General features: G+C 43.0%; 1 protein-coding gene across 1 annotated transcript; it reads right to left on the minus strand.

Annotated features, from left to right (window-relative positions):
* Positions 1–973: 973 nt before the first annotated feature.
* MELTF (melanotransferrin) lies at positions 974–18,766 on the minus strand (the record flags this gene model as incomplete). Its single annotated transcript, XM_084212438.1, has 15 exons — positions 974–1,252; positions 2,060–2,247; positions 2,343–2,410; positions 4,416–4,572; positions 5,710–5,904; positions 6,781–6,877; positions 7,281–7,432; positions 8,350–8,530; positions 8,713–8,900; positions 9,550–9,617; positions 10,481–10,637; positions 10,948–11,130; positions 12,479–12,578; positions 16,024–16,178; positions 18,721–18,766. 15 exons carry the CDS (start codon positions 18,764–18,766, stop codon positions 974–976), a joined length of 2,214 nt encoding a protein of 737 aa, XP_084068564.1.
* Positions 18,767–19,342: the final 576 nt, after the last annotated feature.

Consider the following 19,342-nt stretch of genomic DNA (forward strand, 5'->3'; position numbering starts at 1 on the left):
GAGGTGGTCTCTACAGTCAGGAGGGCAGTGCCTGCCAGCAGCACAGCAACATCTGTGGTTAGTGCAGCTATGGATAAAAATAAAACCTGAATACTACAGCCAGTACAAATGGCTACTCAGAAGTGAAGTACTTTGTTTCACTTACAGCAAATACAAATTTCATGCACAAGGCACTCAGGATTGCCCCCTGTGGAAGGAGGACAGTCATGAGGTTCTTGATGAAGGCTGCATCAAACTAAAGATCACAGGACATCTCTGGCCAGCCATGAGAGCACTGGGTGTGGAAAGTCAATAAGCTCAGTGGATGCTCACGTTTGGCTTTGTTCTTTTATCTGTCAAAGGGTAGTCCCCCTTCCAGTCTCTCTGGGCTTCTTTTCATCCAGTGACTTTGGAAATTTCCCCTACTTTCTTCTGCTGGAACGTAGAAAACTTTGTCCATGGCAGAAGCTGGACTGGTCTTTATTCACAGCCTGTCCTCTCTCTGTGCACTAACCTTTGTGGCAGTGGAGCTCAGGAGAAGCAGAGTAGAATGGGTAAAGCAGGGATGTAGAGTCTGAGCATAGCCAGCCAGGAGGCCACTAGGGAGAGAATTCACTAGACAAGAGTTTTGATATTGCCTTCCAAGAAATTCTTCTATAGGTGAGAAACCCAGAATCCATCTAACAGTTCTTGGGAATCCTGGGTGGTTCAATATAAGCAACAACGGCAGAGATGCTCCAGTTTTAGAGTGATCTTGTAAACCATGTTGATACTGTATTGCTGGTTTCTGCCCCAAATTTCACCCAATCCACAGAGACAGGGGCAGCTTCCAGCCCTACCCCACTCCCTGAGGAGCAGAGGCTGTTGGCACTTGCCCTGCAAAGAGGCAGGAAGAGGCATTCACATGGTAGCACAGCATGTTATCCAGACAGCAGCTTTTCTGAAGAGAAGGTGGCAGGACAGAGGTGGCCTGGAAGTTCCCACTTGGACTGTGCTAGTCCAAGCCTTGTATCTGACACAGAGCAAGCAGGGGAACGACAGTAGCCATGAGCGAGTATTGTGTTATCTTGTTACCTGCCCCAGAGCACTGGGGCATTTGCATCCCTTCAAGGGACTCAATATATTCACTCCCCAGCCATTCTGTGTATGTTCTCCTCTCTTTCACTGGCACAATCTCAACAGTAGAATCCTTAAAAATCAAATCTTTTCCCTGAAAAGCTGAAGAATCAAACATTTTGAATCCATTTCCATTGCTGCTGTTTCCAAAGTAGACCTGAAAATAATGAAAAATTCTCAGAATTTTGCAAGATGAAGTGCCACATTCTTGTAAGACAACATGAAAGATGAGAGGAACCGTTTTGTAGATGAAAAATTCATACACAATTGCAGAATCTCTCTTATGCATTTTTGCTTTTAGACGCTCCAGTAGATCAGATACAGAATTCTGCCACTGGCAATTACATGAACAGCATTTGTGATTTTGTGTTTTTAGTTACTATCTGGAAAAAGAGCTGTAGTTTTTAAAAAATTCTCTTGCCTCAATATTGTTATGCAATATAGGGTTTGGCTGCCCAGTAGTTACAGACATGACTGGAGCCTAGCAGAGATATTGCTCACTTTTGGTTTTGAACTAATTAACTTCGGGATGGTGAAGAAGGAGCCTCGCTGTGGCAGCCAGGCACACTCTGCCCGCATGGTTTACCATGGACATGGGTGCAGCATAAACAAACCCAGCGAAGTTCTACTGCATTCCAAGGAAAATTCCAGAATGGAAAAGCATTAGCACAATGCAGAAACGGGGGACAGCCATGGGAAAACACCTTAAGCTCCAGGAAAATTACTACTGCAACCAGTGGCTGGGCCAAAAAGTTGAAATCCCTTGTGCATCAGGGTGATTTTACTGGGTGATTCCCATGGGCTGTTCTTTACCTTCTCCATCACACTTCCAACAGGGCTGTGCACTGTGCACGTGCTGCCAGTGCCATGAGGCAGGATATGGCAGTGTGGTCCTGTTGTACTTATCCTTGGACTGTGTAAGACTATACATAACTCCCCCCAAAAATAAATGGATTATTAGTACCTGGGCTCTGTCCAGTAGTCCATATAGAGCAAAAACATTGACATCTGGGTGAACCATAATAGCCTGAGCTGGCACCTGAGCCAGGTGACAATTGGCAAACTGGGTGACTTCAGCACGGGCACCATTTGGACACAGTAACTGGAAATCACTGGACTTCAACTTTTGAGCCCAACTAGCAGTGTTTCTACCTGAAAAAAAGAAACAGATCATTGTCAAGCAATGAATGCTTTAAAGCAAGAAAAAATAATTTAATTATAATAAAGAGACATGTAAAACTAAGTACCATCTGTGTTCTCAAACACTGTAGAGTGCTTCACAAAGGCCACATCCCCAGAATCCTCTACCAGGCACCTAAAGGAAGTCAAAGATATAAATGCTTTCAATTCAAAGCATCTTTAGGTGAACCACATTTGTTAATAACTCATAGGTTTAGAATGCATGTTTTTTTACGGGCATTCCTGCAAGCAAATGTACTGGACCCAAAGTTAGTAAGAAAAAATAGAGAAATTTAGCATCTTAGATGGAGAGAAAAGCAAAAAAGAAATTTTAAAAAAATTCTGAATTACAAATTTCAAGAGTGGAATAGAGTAGAAAAAAATTATTAAAGCCACTGTGTAAAACAACAAGAAAGACCAATATTAGATGAGTAAAGAAATAGGAGATCTATTATGTGATATTCAGTGCAACATTTGGCAGCCCTGTTTGATGTTGGAGATCTCCAGTTAATCTAACTGCAATTTCCAAGGGTATTGCTCCAGAAGAAAGTAAAGTTTCTTCTAGTTTTCTGAAGCAGAAGTAGCCCAACATGCCAAGAGACCCTAAAACCACCTCCTTTCCTATGTAGCTTATTCTGTAAGTGTTTTAAAGAAGCATTTCCTAAAACAAAGTAATGAAACCAATTAAATAGATGTAAAGCCGTAACTACATAGCTTATGCAGTACAAAATACAAGGGAAAGTTATGACTGGTAACAGTTACCCAAAATACATATATTACATATATAGTTTAACATCAACAGTTCTAATCAAAGTGCTAAGTCACAATGTGGCTGATACCCTGTCACACAGAGAACAAGGACTCAGTGGGGCTCTTCAGTGCATTTCCCCATCAGAAAAAACTTGCCTAACAGATTTTTCAGTACTCTGTGCAGTTTGATTTGCCCCAGCCAGTGGGACATACACAAACTGAATGGCCTCTCACACCTCTATCAAATTAGTCTGAAGACAGCCAGTGTTTAAGGAATCTGGAAATCTTAATTTTAAGTCCATCTCAATCACCTTCCATAATTCATTCTTTTTTCAGAGGGGATCACCTAAGTGTCACAGATAGATCTACCCCTACCTTGTAGAAGACTGCAGTCCTCCATTTTTTCACCCAAATTCTACTCTTTTAAATACTTAAAACTTCCCACATCACTCAATGAATTGAGCACCTTCTCCCTTAAAAACAAAAAGTGACCTCCATATGAAGTTTGACTGTATGGGCCCTTTTATCAAATGCACAGTCTTAGAATTATGAGCAAGGCTCACGCAGCCTGTAACAGCATTTGTCACTCATTCGTCTCCTGACTGGGAGCTGGCTCTGTTAATCCATGAAGTACAGCAGAGGATCTCGAGTTTGCCTGCAAGGCTTGTACCCAGCAGAGCAGCTGGACTCAACTAAATAGATTTGCAAAAAGTAGTTATCCAAATCTAACACTTCATTATTTACCAGGCAGCTGCTGTTGAAGTCTCCTCCCTGAAGGGAAAAGGTGGCTTTCTGCCAGCTGTTCCATGCACCATTACCTTCTGAGGTGAAGGTCAGGAAAAGGAAGTGCTCCTTTCATATCTAGGAGTTTCACAGTCTTTGGGTATGGCCCCATCTGTACACGTACACTGTTGCACAAAGTACTTGTTCCATTTTATATTCTTTTCTCCCCTCTATTTTTAACATACTTTGTTTTGAAGAGGATTTGGTAATTGAACATTGGCCACAGCTGTTTGTGCTGTACAGAAATCTACCTTCAGCTACAGCCACCAATGAATCAGAGTAGTGAAGACACACTCCAGGCTCTCTGTCACGAGCCTGTCACTCTCTGCAGGGACTTACAGCAGCCAGATCCTGGCTACTCTGTGCCTGCTTCCCTGCTTTCCCACCTGGCTGTCTGCAAGGCAGCTGGCAAAGGCTCTGACACGAGCCAGTGCAATGCCTTATGCCATACCTGCCTTGGTGAGGACATCTGGGGACACATGTCCCACCTCATTTATGGCACCTGCAGCAGCAACAATAACCTCTGCCTGCTGACTGGGATGGAAAGCAGGCACTCCCTGCATTTTGGCAGGCTGACACTGTGAGTCACAGCCCTGGCTATCAGTTACCTGAAGGCTCCGCTGTAGCTGTAGTAACGTTCTTGGCTACTTGCACTGCATTTGTTATTTCCACTCTCATCTCCAATACACAGCTGACAGAGCTTTGCTGGGTAATTGTCCTGCTCAGCTGAGGGCACACAGCTGGCGGAGAAAAACTCACTCACAGCTGGGGAAAGATAAAACCAACATAAGGAATGAAAAGTGTGGGCTCTTCACAAAAAAAGGCAGACATCATGAAGTTATAACCAGTGCAGGTTTCAGCAGAACACTAGAAATACAAGTTAATAGTTGCCTTACTGGAATTAATGAACTAGAACTTCTAAAATATTTTTAGAGCACTATTAGCTGACTATGTAATGAAACCAAAGAACTTCCTAGGTGATAGATAAGAAGGCAAGCAAAATTAGAATGTGGAGTTCCATGTTTACAGATCTTTTTCTTGTTGTGCTACATGTTTCATTACCTAATGCAGTTTGAAAATAAATGCAATAAAATCCTGGACAGAGGCACCAGGATGCATCACCAGTGCTGAGGATAATAGGGTGTGCTGGGGGAGCAGTCAAGGAAGTGAAGGTTCTCCTCTGACATCTGTGGCAAGCTCTGAGCTCCCAGTGTTAAAAGGACATGGACAGTCTAGAGCTGATACAGTGGAAGGACAGTAGGATGCCCAGAGGGCTGAAACACAACTTCAATTTACCAGGCTGAGAGCTGGACTTGGTCAGCCTGGAGATAAGACAACTAACAGTGTATTGTTATCTTAATCTACTTGGGGGGGTTTTCAGGGAGACAGAGCCAGATCCTTCTCAGGGGTGCAGAGCAAAAGGATGAAAAGCGACAGACCAAAGTTATGAGAAGAAAAATACTGATTAGATATAAGAAAAGAAATCCTTTGTATCAAGGATGGTCAAGTAGTGGGACAGGGTCCAGAGACATTGTGTGTAATCTGTCCTAGGAGTTACTCAGAACCTGCCTGGACACAGCCCTGAGCAATATGAACTACCAGAGCTTTCATGCAGTTGCTTGGAATAGATGATTCTAAACTGTCCCTTCCAATCTAAATTAGCCAATTACTTTGTGATAAAGGAAAGGAATACTTTCGTGTTAGATGTAACATTCTCAGACCCCTCCACTAGTCCACACTGGTGGCAAACTTAAAATTTCAAATATTTATATTAAAAACATAATACCCCTTCACAAACAGATATGATTAATATAGATCTATGAAATATCAAAAATACTTCCCTAATTAAAGTTTGCCATTAGATTATTACTATCTTTTTGATATGTATTACTGTTGTCTTACCTTGAGGAATATTACACTCTCTGTTCTTAATAATCCCCCTCTTAATTAGTACACCAATGGGAATATTCCATCCAGCATTTCTCCCCAGTCCTGTGTGGCAGGACTTCTTTCCTCTCAGGTCACTGATGGTGAATGCATTGGACTGATTTCGTTTCACTAACACCACAGCATAGTAACCATTGCTGCTGTCATCAGCTTGTAAAATAAACAGAAAAAACACACAACACATTACAGCTTCCCTCATGCATCCTCACAGCTTAGTGATCATCTGTGCATCCATTACACTTATAGGGTGGCACCAACAATCTGCTAGTCAGGCAGCATGGATGTTCATGGAATTACTCTTCACTTCTACTGCCTCACACTGCTGCATTCACCTCTGGTCTGCACAATACTGCTTACACCTGAACTGAATAATCTACAGACAAGATGATGAAAGTGTTCTTGTTCCCACCAGCTCCTATAAACACATCCCTCTGAAAAACAACATTCAGGGCATAAGTAACTCAGCAAATCTGCTTCAAGAAATTATTTTCATGTGAAAACTTCAAACCTGCATTAAAACTTCTGTGAGTCTTGCAGCAAATTTAAACTCTGCCTTAGCGACACTGTGGGCATAAGCCCTCTTTTAATCAGTGACTCTGAAGCAGCCACACTGACAGGAAGAATTTGCTTCTAACTAGAATCTACTGTGTAGTTTCTGTATTTTTGCTTATCTTAAAAGTATTTTGATTTTGTGAATACTAATTTTTTCCACTGAAAATAATTTTTTTACAAGAATTCAAAAAACAAATGAAGAGGTAGAAGACTCAAAATTGTCAAAGACTCAACAAATGAAGAGGTAGAAGACTCAAAATTGTCAAAGACTCAACCTCCAGCAGGACAGATGAAAGTAGCCTCACTGTAGAAGCTCATCTCATATCCTCCTCTATCTATGATGTGAGGGTAATAATTCTTATTTCCTTTGAAAACAGCTTTCCCAGCAGGGCTGGGAACAAACGACTGTGTTTTTAATGCTGTTTTCAAACAACCTGGAAAAATAAAGTCAATATTTATGTTTCTGGATCTTACCAGAGTAACTTTCTCCAGCAGCTGGTACAAGGCCGTATGTCTTCCCAGCTGTGTAAATATCAGCTCCACCCAGAACTACAGCATCACTTTCCTTTTTCTGAAAAATAAAACATAGGATTTCTGTGAAAAAACCCAGCACATACTTCCACTGCTGCAATGATGACACCTTTATGGTCACACCTGTGGCACCTTGAAGGGCAAGGCTTACAGCAGAAGAGCATCACACTGCTGAAGAAAACCTCCCAAATATGCATAAAGCATCATCAGTGAAACAGGGACAGGAGATTTCACACACACAGCTGGGGAACAGTGCCCTCATCACAGCCAAAGATCATCAGGGTTCAGGCTCATCCCAACCATCTGAGCTACAGATTCTCTCCTTAAAATCCAGTGTTCCTGCCTGTCACCATATGTGTGAGTGCACATATCTAACCTCACCCACCCAGCAGAGAGCAGCTTCTGCTCATTTGGTTTATGGCACAAGGATTGTAGCAGCCTACCTGGATCAGCTCCATGCACTCTTCCTTTGTCTTGGCTGAAATACACTGAATTGCTGGCTTCAAATTCTTTTTTCTAAAGGCAACGGCCATTTCACCACATTTCCAAATCTCCTCAGTAGATACAACACACCAGTTCAGGCTTTCTGGCATTGCTGCACAAAATTGAAAAGCAAATGCTACATTCACTTTCTCTGCAATGCACAAGGATTCACACTGCCCACTGTCACATGAAAATATTTGCTTCTGTGCTGCTCCCCATCCCTCCAAGCTCAGGCTTACACCTGGCCAGGAACCAGGGCACTCCCTGATGAGCAGTTATGTCCACCCTGCAAACCTCTCCATAACAAAGGAACAGTTCCTACAATTACTGACCATTAAACCCAGCTGTAATATTAGTGGAGTGCAGCAAAAATCCACCCTGAATACCAGCTTCCTCATATCAGACATTCACAGAGCAATGCCCAGAAGAGACAAATCAGAAAGGTGAGGGGCTTTGCCACAGCACAGATCACATCTGGGAGGCTCAGTTGCCAAGATTTTTAAGCTTCTTAAAGCAAAGACTCTTGCAATTTGTGTTTCTGACTTTCCCAGAATGTGTATCAAGTAATTTCTACTTTCTTCTGATAGCAGGAAAGACCATAATGCTTCAATAAAGAGAGACTGAAGGGTTCCTTCAGCTTAGGAGGAAATCCTCTGCTAGGAATCCATTCATCCATTTTTATAGACTACCTGTGGATTTGTGCAGCAGCACATTATTATTTCCCCTTGTCAGCAGGTAAGAAATTAAGTACCAGGCAGCAGTAGCAGCTTACCAGATTAATGCTCTCATCCACCAAGAAAGGGTAGAAAATACCTGCATCTTATAACAAAGTTGGACAATTTGCACAGGAAAATGTTAATACAGTATTGTTTCTAGGTCAAAAAGTGACCTTTGCCCATGCTCAAAGATCAGACTGGCATCTTGCCATAACACTCCAAGACTGAGAAGAAAATAAACCAGAATCAAGATGATCTGTGTTATCAGCTATCTTTTTGCTTGGTTATAAAGAGGAATCTACAGACAACTTACTATTGGGGTTGCAGCTCAGAGCCTGCACGGCACGAAGATACTCATCACCCAGCCATGCCTGGTAATTCTGAGCTGTGATTGCAACAAGCTCTGTGGTGGCATCTCGGAACAGAAGATTCTGGGCACCGTAGACTGCAGAGTCGAACATCTGAAACTTGGCACCCACCCCATTAAATCTTTGCTGGAATGTTAAACAAGAAAGAAGAACCTGTCACACACTGCTCTGTGTGGGATGTGTGACATCCCATACACCTTCAAATCCCGCAGAACCAAAGGAGCTCAGATATCCCATTTTCAGTCTGCTTAGACAGCTGGGAGAGCCCTTCTGAGACACAAAGGAGCAATGATTAAAGGGCCTCTTACTTGTCCCTGGTTGAGGAGCTGGAAGAGAACTGTCCCGTCTGTGTCAGGCCGCACAACCACGGCCCGAGCGGGGACTCGGGCCAGGTGGCAGCTCCTCCACTCTGTCACATCGGCCCTGCTGCCATCGCCACACAGCAGCTGGAAGTCCCGGGAGCGGAGCCGCTGGGCCCAGGAGGAAAGGCTTCTCCCTGAAACCACAGGAGGGGACAGACATCAGCTGGGGCTGATGCTTCTGGCTCCCAGCACACATAGAGCAGAACACACCTCTCCTGAGCATCTCTGAACTATTCCTCACTGCACAGCATATCCCGGGTAACTTTGTGGTCCTGTAGTCCCATAACATTCATGAGAATGCACTGACCTGTGCTGGGGTCTGCAGCAGTATCAAGAGCATCCCCAGTTTAGGGTCACATATATTTTCTGGGGTTTTTTCCCCCTGGGTCAGACATATTAAAGCAATGTTATGCTCAAGGTAGTTTTCACACAGTGCCACATAAGGCAGGTTAATTCTCTCCCAGGCTCCACTGAATCCCTTGGCAGGCTAGAGCAATTTAAGAGTCAATGACTATATAGAAAGAGGTTTCTGCTGTTGAAGGTCTCTTTCCAGAAGCAGTTTAAGATTCCACCTTTCAACTTCTACTGAAACTACCAAGCATTTAGAAAAAATCTCTATCTGCTGGTGCACACCTGAGAGAGTACATCTGTTTTCACTATTACAGCACTTTTTTGCTGATTCCTCAATTCAAAATACATCAAATATTTGATATTACACTGTCAATACAAACACTGTATTTCAGACCTTGCAGCCATTATTCAACAAGCTTCAGGATTACTCACCATCTGTATATTCAGGCACTGTGCTGTGCTTCACAAAAGCGACCTCTCCAGCATTTTCAGCCAAACACCTAATAAATATAAATCCAACCACAAAGAGGCATTACAAAACCCCTGTGCTCTGGCCACTGCCAGCTGACAGCCCGAGGGCTCTGTGCTCCGTTCCATCAGCCACAGACACTGACCTATTTCCTTGTGCTCAGAGTTTTGCTCAAGGCAGAGACTAGAGGCTGTTGGAGCATGAAGTAAACTATCATTGTCATCTGGTGAATATGAACAACATGTTCAGTGCTGCCTGGGACAAACACCATGACCTTCTTTGTCCAGGACAGTTCTGTGTCTGAGGCAGTCACACAGTCCTTTGGGGAGTACACAGGGAGGGGCAAGTGCTTCTCATAAGCAAATTCTGCCCTTGTTAATGTTATGACTTAGGAGAACTGGCAGCTGCAACACAGCACACAGATAGGGAGGAGAAAAATCAAGATTGGTGTGCAAAAATGGAGGGCAAAGCAACTCAATAATTCACAGCAGTTATGTGCGATGACTGAAATAGCCAAGTAGGGCAGCAGTTCAGCTCTCAGACTCCAAGGATCATCAGGTTTCACTGAGAAAGGTATGTCAGTAAAGCTTGCTGAAACACTCAAATTGTGTCAAACAGCTGCTGGACAAAGCAAATAGCAGTGGGCTTTCCCTGTCCAGCATACATGCTAAATATCCATTTGGTTTTAATATTCAGGTATTAATACTTGAAACAGTGGGTTAAGAATTGCCTTTAATCAGTCAGGTTAAAAGCATGGATATCCTAACAAAACTATAGATTTTCTAACAAGATCAACTGGAAGCTCTGTAGGTTCAATTTCTTGTCAGTGAGGCCTGAACATGATGACTGTGGAGAGGGTACAGCAATAAAAAAATTGACAGACATGATTTTTACCTGAAAGCCCCACTGTAGTCATAATATTGCTCTTGGGAATTTAGTTCACATTTGTTCTGTCCTTCTGAGTCTCCTTTGCAGAGCTGACAGAGGGATTTGGGATAGTTCACACCATTTGCTCCAGGAACACAGCTTGCATTGAAATAGTCACTTACAGCTAAATGCAAAATTAGAATGAGGCATTTTTAGCAATGAATAAACAAGATCAATTTCATTTTAACACATCCACACAGTACATCTCTAAAAAGATCCAGAAGGCACAAGTTATTTTCTTCTTAAAAGATAGTTTCCAAGTTTAAAACAACCAAAAACCCTGAAGTCTTCATCAGACCTACATTAGAATCCTACAAGGAGCATCAAAGTCAAAGAACAAAATAGCAGCTGAGTCACATTTCTGTACACACACACAGAGGGTCCCAAGACCATTGAGAGAGCATTGCTGAAGGGATCTTTGCTCTAAGCCTTGCCTTTTGGAAGGTCACATGCCATTGGTGCCAGGTGCCCAGTGTCAGTGAGGTACCCCACTGGCACGTCCCAGCCCGCAGTCCTGTTGATGCCGGTGTGGCAGGAGCGCGCTCCCTTCAAGCTCTCGATGGTGATGTTGGAGCTTCTCTTTACCACAGCCACAGCATAATAGGAAGTTCCAATCTCTGCAGCATAGGAAGAAAGAGAAGCAACCTGAATAGCCCCACAGAAGCATTACAGTGACATAGACTGATTTTCGGACTCTTGTGCCTGCCCTAGCCACAAGGAAGTCACTGTGTTCACATCCTTGCTGAGACCCTGCTGATTCACCCTGTGAATCAGCCATAACTTTTTCAGTCTGAATTGTCTTAGTCCACAGGCTATCTACTCTAAATTTGGAGTTCCCTCTGCTTTGAAAGTGAGGCTCCTTTCAGAAAGAAATTTTCTATTACTCTAAATATATTTGGATTTAATTGAAACCAATATAATTTATGTCACGGTGGATCCTAATTTTGTTACAGCAGAGTCAACTGATGTCTCTGGAGCATCCCAGCTGATTTCATTATCTTTGTTTTACAGTTTAATGTAACTGTAGTCAAGAGCTGAGGGTTTGAAGTGATCATAAGGTCATTCAATCTGACTTTATTTAGATCAGAAATTGCTACATTTCTTCCACTTTTCTCTGATTTGAGCTCATAGCCTGACTAATGGAGATAGTCAGCCTCTGGATCCTGAGGCCCATTTGGTTTTGAAAAGCCAAAGTACAGGTCCCAGAGTCATGATGTGTTCAATAGGGTGGGGGGCTGCTGCAGATGATCCAAGATCCTGGACTGACCCCAACAGCCACTTCCAAAGTTGCCTTTGGCCAGGTAACACTAATACCCAGCTACAAAACAAATCCAGCTCCATCTCACAATAGCGTGACAGGACAGCACTACCAGCCAGCTGCTTCCAGAGCTCTCCTCTCCCTTGCATCTTAAAGTTAGGGGGGGCATCATCCAGTTCTGAACTACACAAATGTCTTGATACTGAGCCCTTGGTCAGGATGACAAGTCACCACTGAATTATTGTCTCTGCCTTGAAAGGAACTCAAAGCTTAACCCAGACAAGAAGCAGAATCTAGTACTTCCTTTCTTCCAGTAGGTTATCATACATTAGTAAAAACAAAATCTAAAGGACTGAGAGTTAAACCTAGTGATTTATGCTTAGCAATTCATTAATCTATAAAGTATGGAATAGAGAACACAGAAAGCAGAGAGACAGTAAACAACAAACAAAAACCAACCCAATAAATTTATTACAGGAACAACTACTCTGACCTAAAGGCTTCAGGAAAGACTGAAAGCATTTAGGTCAGCCACAGCCCTGTCTCCTGTTTCCCCAAACAGTCTGTTACAGGCAGGAGCACCCACGAGGGAACCACTACCCACTGTTTAGAGTCTTTAAGAAGACTCCAAATAAAATGCAAGCAGGAAATACAAGCTTTTTCTTATGCATTTTAAGTAATCTAAAAAGTATTTAGTCAGAATATACCTTGATCATATACTTCCCCAACCACAGGTTTCAGTCCATGCTCCCTTCCAGCCTGGAAAATCAAACGGCCATCCAGGGTCACTGCATCTGCCAAGTCATCCTGTGCAGACACAAGGACAGTTAAAGCTTAATTATCAGCAGTTATCAACAACCAGAGTGCCCATGCATTTAGAAGAGGCCCTTAGGTAATATGCATTTGTGTTTTCTTTTTTCCAATTATTTTAAGGGCACACAAATTTCTGAACAATATTCTTACCAAGAGGGATTTTAGACCTTCAAAACTGCCTCCCTGCAGAAGCAATGCAGAAAGCAGCCCTGGACAATGATGGCTTCACCAGTCTTAATAGTTCAAAGGAACCTTAGAAATGGATGCTGCAGGTCTCTGCAGGATCCTAAAGTCCAGCAATTTGAAGTTTCATTCTGTGCCCCAAAGCTTGAAGATTTAAATAAATAGATACATTTTTAGATTATACACAGAAAGGTCAAAATAATATTTTTGGGGCTACAAAATCTGAATGCCAAAGTGCCCTCCAAAGCACCCTTAGAGCCTGCTGGCTTGTAGCTCAGCACAAGACAGACATGCATTTTGTGAGTGGGGGAGCAGGTGGCAATGGGTTCCTGAGAAGGAGAAAAGTATCTAAAAAGACTGCTCAAATTGGGAGGGTACAAATCTGAGGCATCCACTTTTGGGAAGGTGCCCAGCAACAGCAGGTATTTTCTGGTGACTGTAACACCAAGCTTGCTGGGATGCTGCTACAGCTCTGGAGAGCACAGGATGGGGTACCCCAACAGCAAGGCCAGCAGAACTGCTGCACACACCCCTGCCAGCACAATCAGCTCCCTCTGTGAACTGAACCTATGGGAGCCAGGAGAGGGCATTTCACACCCAGACAAGATACTGCTGAGAAAATAACCAGCAGGGTGACATTTTGCATTTCTAAGCTAATTCCAAGTTTCTTATCAGTTTGCTTAACCTCTGGTTTGGCCCTGGAGGGGGCAATTTAGTTTCTCCATGTCTTGGGAGCTTGCAAAGCATGGGCAGGGCAGGGCTAGGACTGCCTAGGACACCACAGCAGCTTCCCACAGGCTGAACCACATAAAGAGCTTGAACATTTTTAAGGCATTGTGTGAGAGCACAGGTAATATGTTGATGTTGACATCTAAACCAGATTTGAAGTTGCCATGTAATTTGAAATCTTCTACTTGTTTGGCTTGAAGGAGAAAATAACGAGATGTGATATTCCACTGGTGAGGGTCAGAGCACAGGACAGTGTAGGAATCAAATACAATCTGTGGTTCAGGAGGGACACCTGACAGGGGAGGAGGTGGGAGTTAGAAGGCTCTTGCCCTCAGGGAGAACAAAATGAGCTTCTAGAACTGGTGGTGGACGGAAAGTAGAGCAGATAAAATGGAAAGGGCTGGCCACAGAAACCATGAGGTATGTTATATGGCCATATTTTCATAGGAAATAGCATTTTTCTGACTGCAAAGCAGAACCTTTGAGCTCAGTTTAGACACAGAGCCTCTGATAAATAGCTTTTGTAAAAATAGCACGACAAGACCAAAAAGGTCTATTGTTGTTTTTAACATGAAGTAGTTTTCCGGCTACAGATCTCTCCTTTAAATAACACACAGTTATTGCTGAGGTGACATATCAACAGCAGCATGGGGACTTTTTTTTCAGCAAGCACTTGCCAAAAAATTTAGCAAAAGCATGGGACTCACCTACAATTTTTTAGTAAGTATACCTGTGATGGTAATCCTCTCTTCATTATTTTCAGAGGAAGTTTATTTCTGTGCGTCACAACATTTGAGAATTACCTACATAAGTGTTTTAAAGACCTGCTGAAAATCAGCTCACAATAAATATTGTCAGGTTTCCTAGTTAAATATTTAGGTATTTCTTAATTTTTACACACCTTCAGTCAAAAAGGTTTTTTCCTTTATCCATGTGCTAACACATACACAGGTCTAAGTCCAAGTTATGCAGTGTTACAAAACAGCATCTGCCCCTTCAGCCACTGTGTTCTGCTCCCTTCTTGGCCTCAAGGATCAGAGTTCAGTGCAGATGCCAACTCAGGGATTCCACACAGTCCTACACAGAGTAGGCCAGCTTGAATATTTAGTTGATTATCAGCACAAGGGGAAAAAAGCAAAAAGGAGATCTAAAGGACAAAGTCTTGTCTGAAGCCTTACAGTGAAAATCCATTTTATCAGAAAGCAACTTACTCATGCTGTCTGCCTGCCTGCTATTTCCAATGGCTTGCAAATGCAATTCTGAGAGCTCTGTATTTCAGAAGCAGACACTCATCAGCCCTTCCTATAATCTGCTTTGCAGAATCTAACAGCTTCCTCTCTGCAATGCAGCAATCAGCCAAGTGGTTTGGGGAAGGTCTGACACTAGAATGCCCTGTCTGTTCCCAAGGTGAGATCCACATCTGTATCAGTATCTGCTCTCAGCATTCTTCAATACAGTCTGACCCCCTTGCTCAAGAACAGTATTTATCAAGAGGCAATGAGGCAGTCTGAGGAGTCAGGCAACCATTCTGCTTCACTGACAAAAATTACAACGTATCAGTTCTTGAAATCCTTTCCTTTTTTTCCAGCCACATAATCATCAGCCTCATCTCCCTTCAAACTGTTTTTCAGATCTCCTTTCCTTCCTCTGAACCTCTTGTCCTTGACAGGCTGCATCTCCACAGAAACCTGGTTCTTGGGCATATCTACAAAGAACATTCTTTATTAGCAGAGCCAGCCAGCCTTCCCTTCCCCCACACCCTGCCAGTGATGACAACCATGATTACCTGCCTCCACACTTCTTCCAACATCCACTTTTTACCTCCTACCCCTCCAAAGGAGGGAATTATTTTGCATACATCATTTTGCAAATTCACATGTTCACAGTTTTTAAAGCCTTCCCCAGAGGCACACTCTTTTTGAAAGCTGAGCACACTCTGGGCAGCTGAATTAATACAGCTTAGTATAGAGGTTTGCCCTTTGGTCACCCCATTTGCTGCTTTGCCTTCCTCTTGTACTCAGTATTGGGAGATTTGATTTGATTACACTCAGCTCATCTGTTTATACAGCAATTCCCATAACAGGACCCTGAAATGGGAGTTTGGTCCAGAGTTTATCGAAATACAATCTACTTAGAGGCTAAACAGCACAGCTTTAACTACTGTCTGCATCTTGTAGCTCCATCCCTTCTTAAATATCTGCTAAATAATCTGACACAATTCCCAAGTCAAAGATTACTATTTGGAAGGAAATATTTAAGACCTTAGCTGTGTTCCTAATGACTGGCCATATGTGAGCAGCCAAACAGATGACATGGGGCCATTCTGACATTCAAGTTCATATGTATACTTCTGTGCCTTTTAAAAAAAAGATATGCCTTGATTTGTCAGAGCCACAAATGCCAGGGAGCAGAGGCTCAGCTGCCGGGAGGGCCACACACTCACCACAAAACAGTGCACCTTGCCAGGGGATTATTATTAGGCACATGGAGAAATTAAACTAATGACACTGTGTCACTCACAGCTCACCTTGATCATCTGGGTACAGTTTGCAGCTGACCCCCCTGCTGTACACTCCAGAGGGGGAAGGATGCCAGCCTCACTGAAGGCCTTGCTCATGCCATTACACTTGGAAAGTTCTGGTTCAGACACCGTGCACCACCGGACACGCTCCAGGCCGAGAGCTGCAAACACAGCACCAAGAGAAAATATTACAAAACCCTTCTGAGCTTTCGGAACAGAGCTTACCATGTAGAGACAAACTTTCGTTCTGCTTCTCCCCCCCAACAGAAAAAAAATCAGGGCTCACTTCACTCTGGGTCCTTAGAAGTGATTCCCACTTTCATTTAAATTTACATAAATACTGAAGTTTTTTTTGGCTGACCACAAGATCAGACTCAGATACCAAAATCCAATGGCATTTGTTTCTGACATAAGAAATACAGATACCATGGAATAGGTCAGGGCATCCAGACTGTTTTAAACACCTTGCAGAATACACCATCGTAATCAAGCTAAAACCATGTAAAACTGTTATTTAAAATTATATGCTACAAAACTAAAGAGATTGTCCAAAGACAACTCTTGTCTTGAGTATTGCTAGTTAGTATCTGGAGTCCTGCACCAGCCCTTATTGGTCTGAATTAAAAAAGCAACCTTAGGTGCTCAAAAGCCTTGCCACTAGGCTTATTATGAAAACTAGAAAAGTAAACTTGGCCCTTCAAAACAGTCTTTCATAAGAGATCATAACCACAGTCAGGAAGAGGGGAGGGCAGAGCCATGAATGAAAAGACTCAAGTTGAGTAGTGGAGATTTCCATTAATTAGCAAAGAAAGGTGCCTTTCAGTAGCCCCAAACGTCGCCCTCCTAAGAGCCAAAGCTACAAACACTTGGCTGCTTTTGTAGGGAGAGGTCACCGTGTGCAGACAGCGCGGTGAAATGGAAACGCGGGCGTGGGACAAACAGGCACGGTCATTTTCGTAAGCAGGGACACAATATTCCACTGCTCGTCTACAATTTCCATTTTTAAGCTGGAGTCTGCTGTAAACCATTTATCATGTGGTTTTCTAACACCTCCAAGTGGCCCTCTACTTCCCCCCCAGTGCCATGGAGCTGAGATGCCACATCTGACCGTGCAAGCTAAAAATGACTCAGCTAGGGCCCGACAGTGCTCCCTGCACATCTTCTGGCTTCATGGCTGCAGACTAAACAAGACTGTTGATGCCAAAAGATCCAATAGTGAAACACTGGGTTTGGCTTGCTCTTCCTCTGTGACACAGAGCCAACTCTACTGCTGTCAACAAATACTAAGTCACACTTGGAAAGCTTACAGGAAGTTTTCATGGCAGCATATGCCAGCAGAGGGAGAAACAACTGCCCACCTCTGAGCTGCAGGAATTTTGAGAACCAAGAGAGTCGGGAGAAAGCTTTAATAGGTCATGGTAAAAATACACCTCACAAAAACTTAATGTCTGTACTACCTCATCTGTTGGGGTGAAATTTTCACCATTAATTCCTTGGGAGTGGAAGAAAAATCCTGGTTTTTGTTTTGAGGGTTTTTTTAATAAACATAAGCAAAGAGAAATTAAACTGGGGACTCAGCCTCTCAGTGTGTATGTGCACTAAGTGCCATTTTTCAGCCTCAGCATTCTGATTTTACATACACACACACAGGGGTAAAGCATGAAAGTATGAAAAAATCATCAACCATACACCTTAAACATAAAATTCTTTTAGCGCTATATTTCAGCCAAAATAGTGAAACATCATGAATCCACTGTTTTTTTCCTCACTCACCAAAACCAAGGTTTTATAGGTCCCTCTCCAAATTGCTACATTTTTTTGTTAGAGGAAAGTCAGATCTGGGCAATATCCTAGCTCCTTCCTCACAAGTTAGCCCATCTGAATGGGCTTGAGCACAGACAAGGCCTGCAGTTAGCCTCTCTTTCTACTGCCAAGGAAAACCAGCTTAAAACATCAGGTCAGTGTCTGAACCCAAGTTAATTCTCAATTTTGGCCCTTCTGTATATCAGTATACACACACACACACACACACACACACACACACACACACACACACATATATATAGCTTAAAATGGCAGAAGCTGGCAACTTCCATTTGAAATATGCTCAGAGTCCTAACACATCCATAACTATCACTGAAAAATATCCCAATAACTCATAAAAGTAATGGTACTACATTGTGTAACATCAAATGGCTTTACAACTGCTACTACTACTGCATCAAGGGCTTTCAACAGAAAAAATAGGGGAAAAATAATTAACTAGGATCATTTGTTTTCTGAAGAACTGAAGAGTGCTTCAGAAACAGTGCCTACACCTCTGGTGAAATTAAAAGCACTCACCAATACAATTTGGGAGCGACAGGAAAAAGCCAACACATTGCACAGAGAATGAGAAGTGAAATAAAGCAATTACTTCTATTTTTACAAAGTAAGTGTCAGAGAACTGCTCATTGTTGTGAAAAACAGACACCATTGAACCAGAAATTGATTCAGTGCTGGGGAAACACACCATTTGACACCAATGAGTCAAGATATATACATGGGGTTCAACAGAGCCTTTTCTACTGCTTTTCTATTACTTCCTTCTGTTTATTTTCCTGGCCATATGAGATTGGCTCTGTAGTGGTTCTAGTTTCCTTCTGCTCTCTCACATCACACAGAGGTCCCATGCCACAGCAAAATCTTTTGGAGGACACTTACCAGCGTGAAAGAAGAGAAGATAGAAGACATTTCTGGAACTCTTCATGGTGAAAATTTTGTGATGTGTGATTTTTTCCAGCCTTCGGAACTCCCAGAGATTAAGGCTCCTGCAAGAGTGCTCTCTCCAGCCTGGTCTTAGGTGAAAATCAGCTGCATCCAATTGCTGATGCACTCTGTTCAACAATAAACCCTGCTCACCTCGGCACGCGTCACATCCTAACAACCACCGGAAAAGAAAGCATTCCCCTCCTCACACTGCCTGTAACTTGGAAAAAAACATCAGACCTGGAAATTGCAACATATCTGAGGCACCAATGAGGTCGCTCCTGCCTTGGCACCACCCACAGACTTCACTGAATGAACGGCTGCACACCGGCACACAGGGGTGGGGCGAGGCTGTGGAACCGCATCCTCACTGAGGTCTGTGTGTTCCCGATACCTGGGGCTCAGGAAGCACGAGGAGATTCAAGGTAAGCAGTTTATCTGACAGAGGAGACAGGCACTTGATGCCACCTTCTCAGCATTGTCACAAATTGCTTAAAGCCATCATCAGAAGCCAAACCTCTCACAACAGCAAAGCCTGTACACTGTACAGGAGGTACAGCTAAATGCATATTGCCTG

This window comes from Fringilla coelebs (genome assembly GCF_963513975.1).
Source record: "Fringilla coelebs genome assembly, chromosome: 10".
Taxonomy (NCBI): domain Eukaryota; kingdom Metazoa; phylum Chordata; class Aves; order Passeriformes; family Fringillidae; genus Fringilla; species Fringilla coelebs.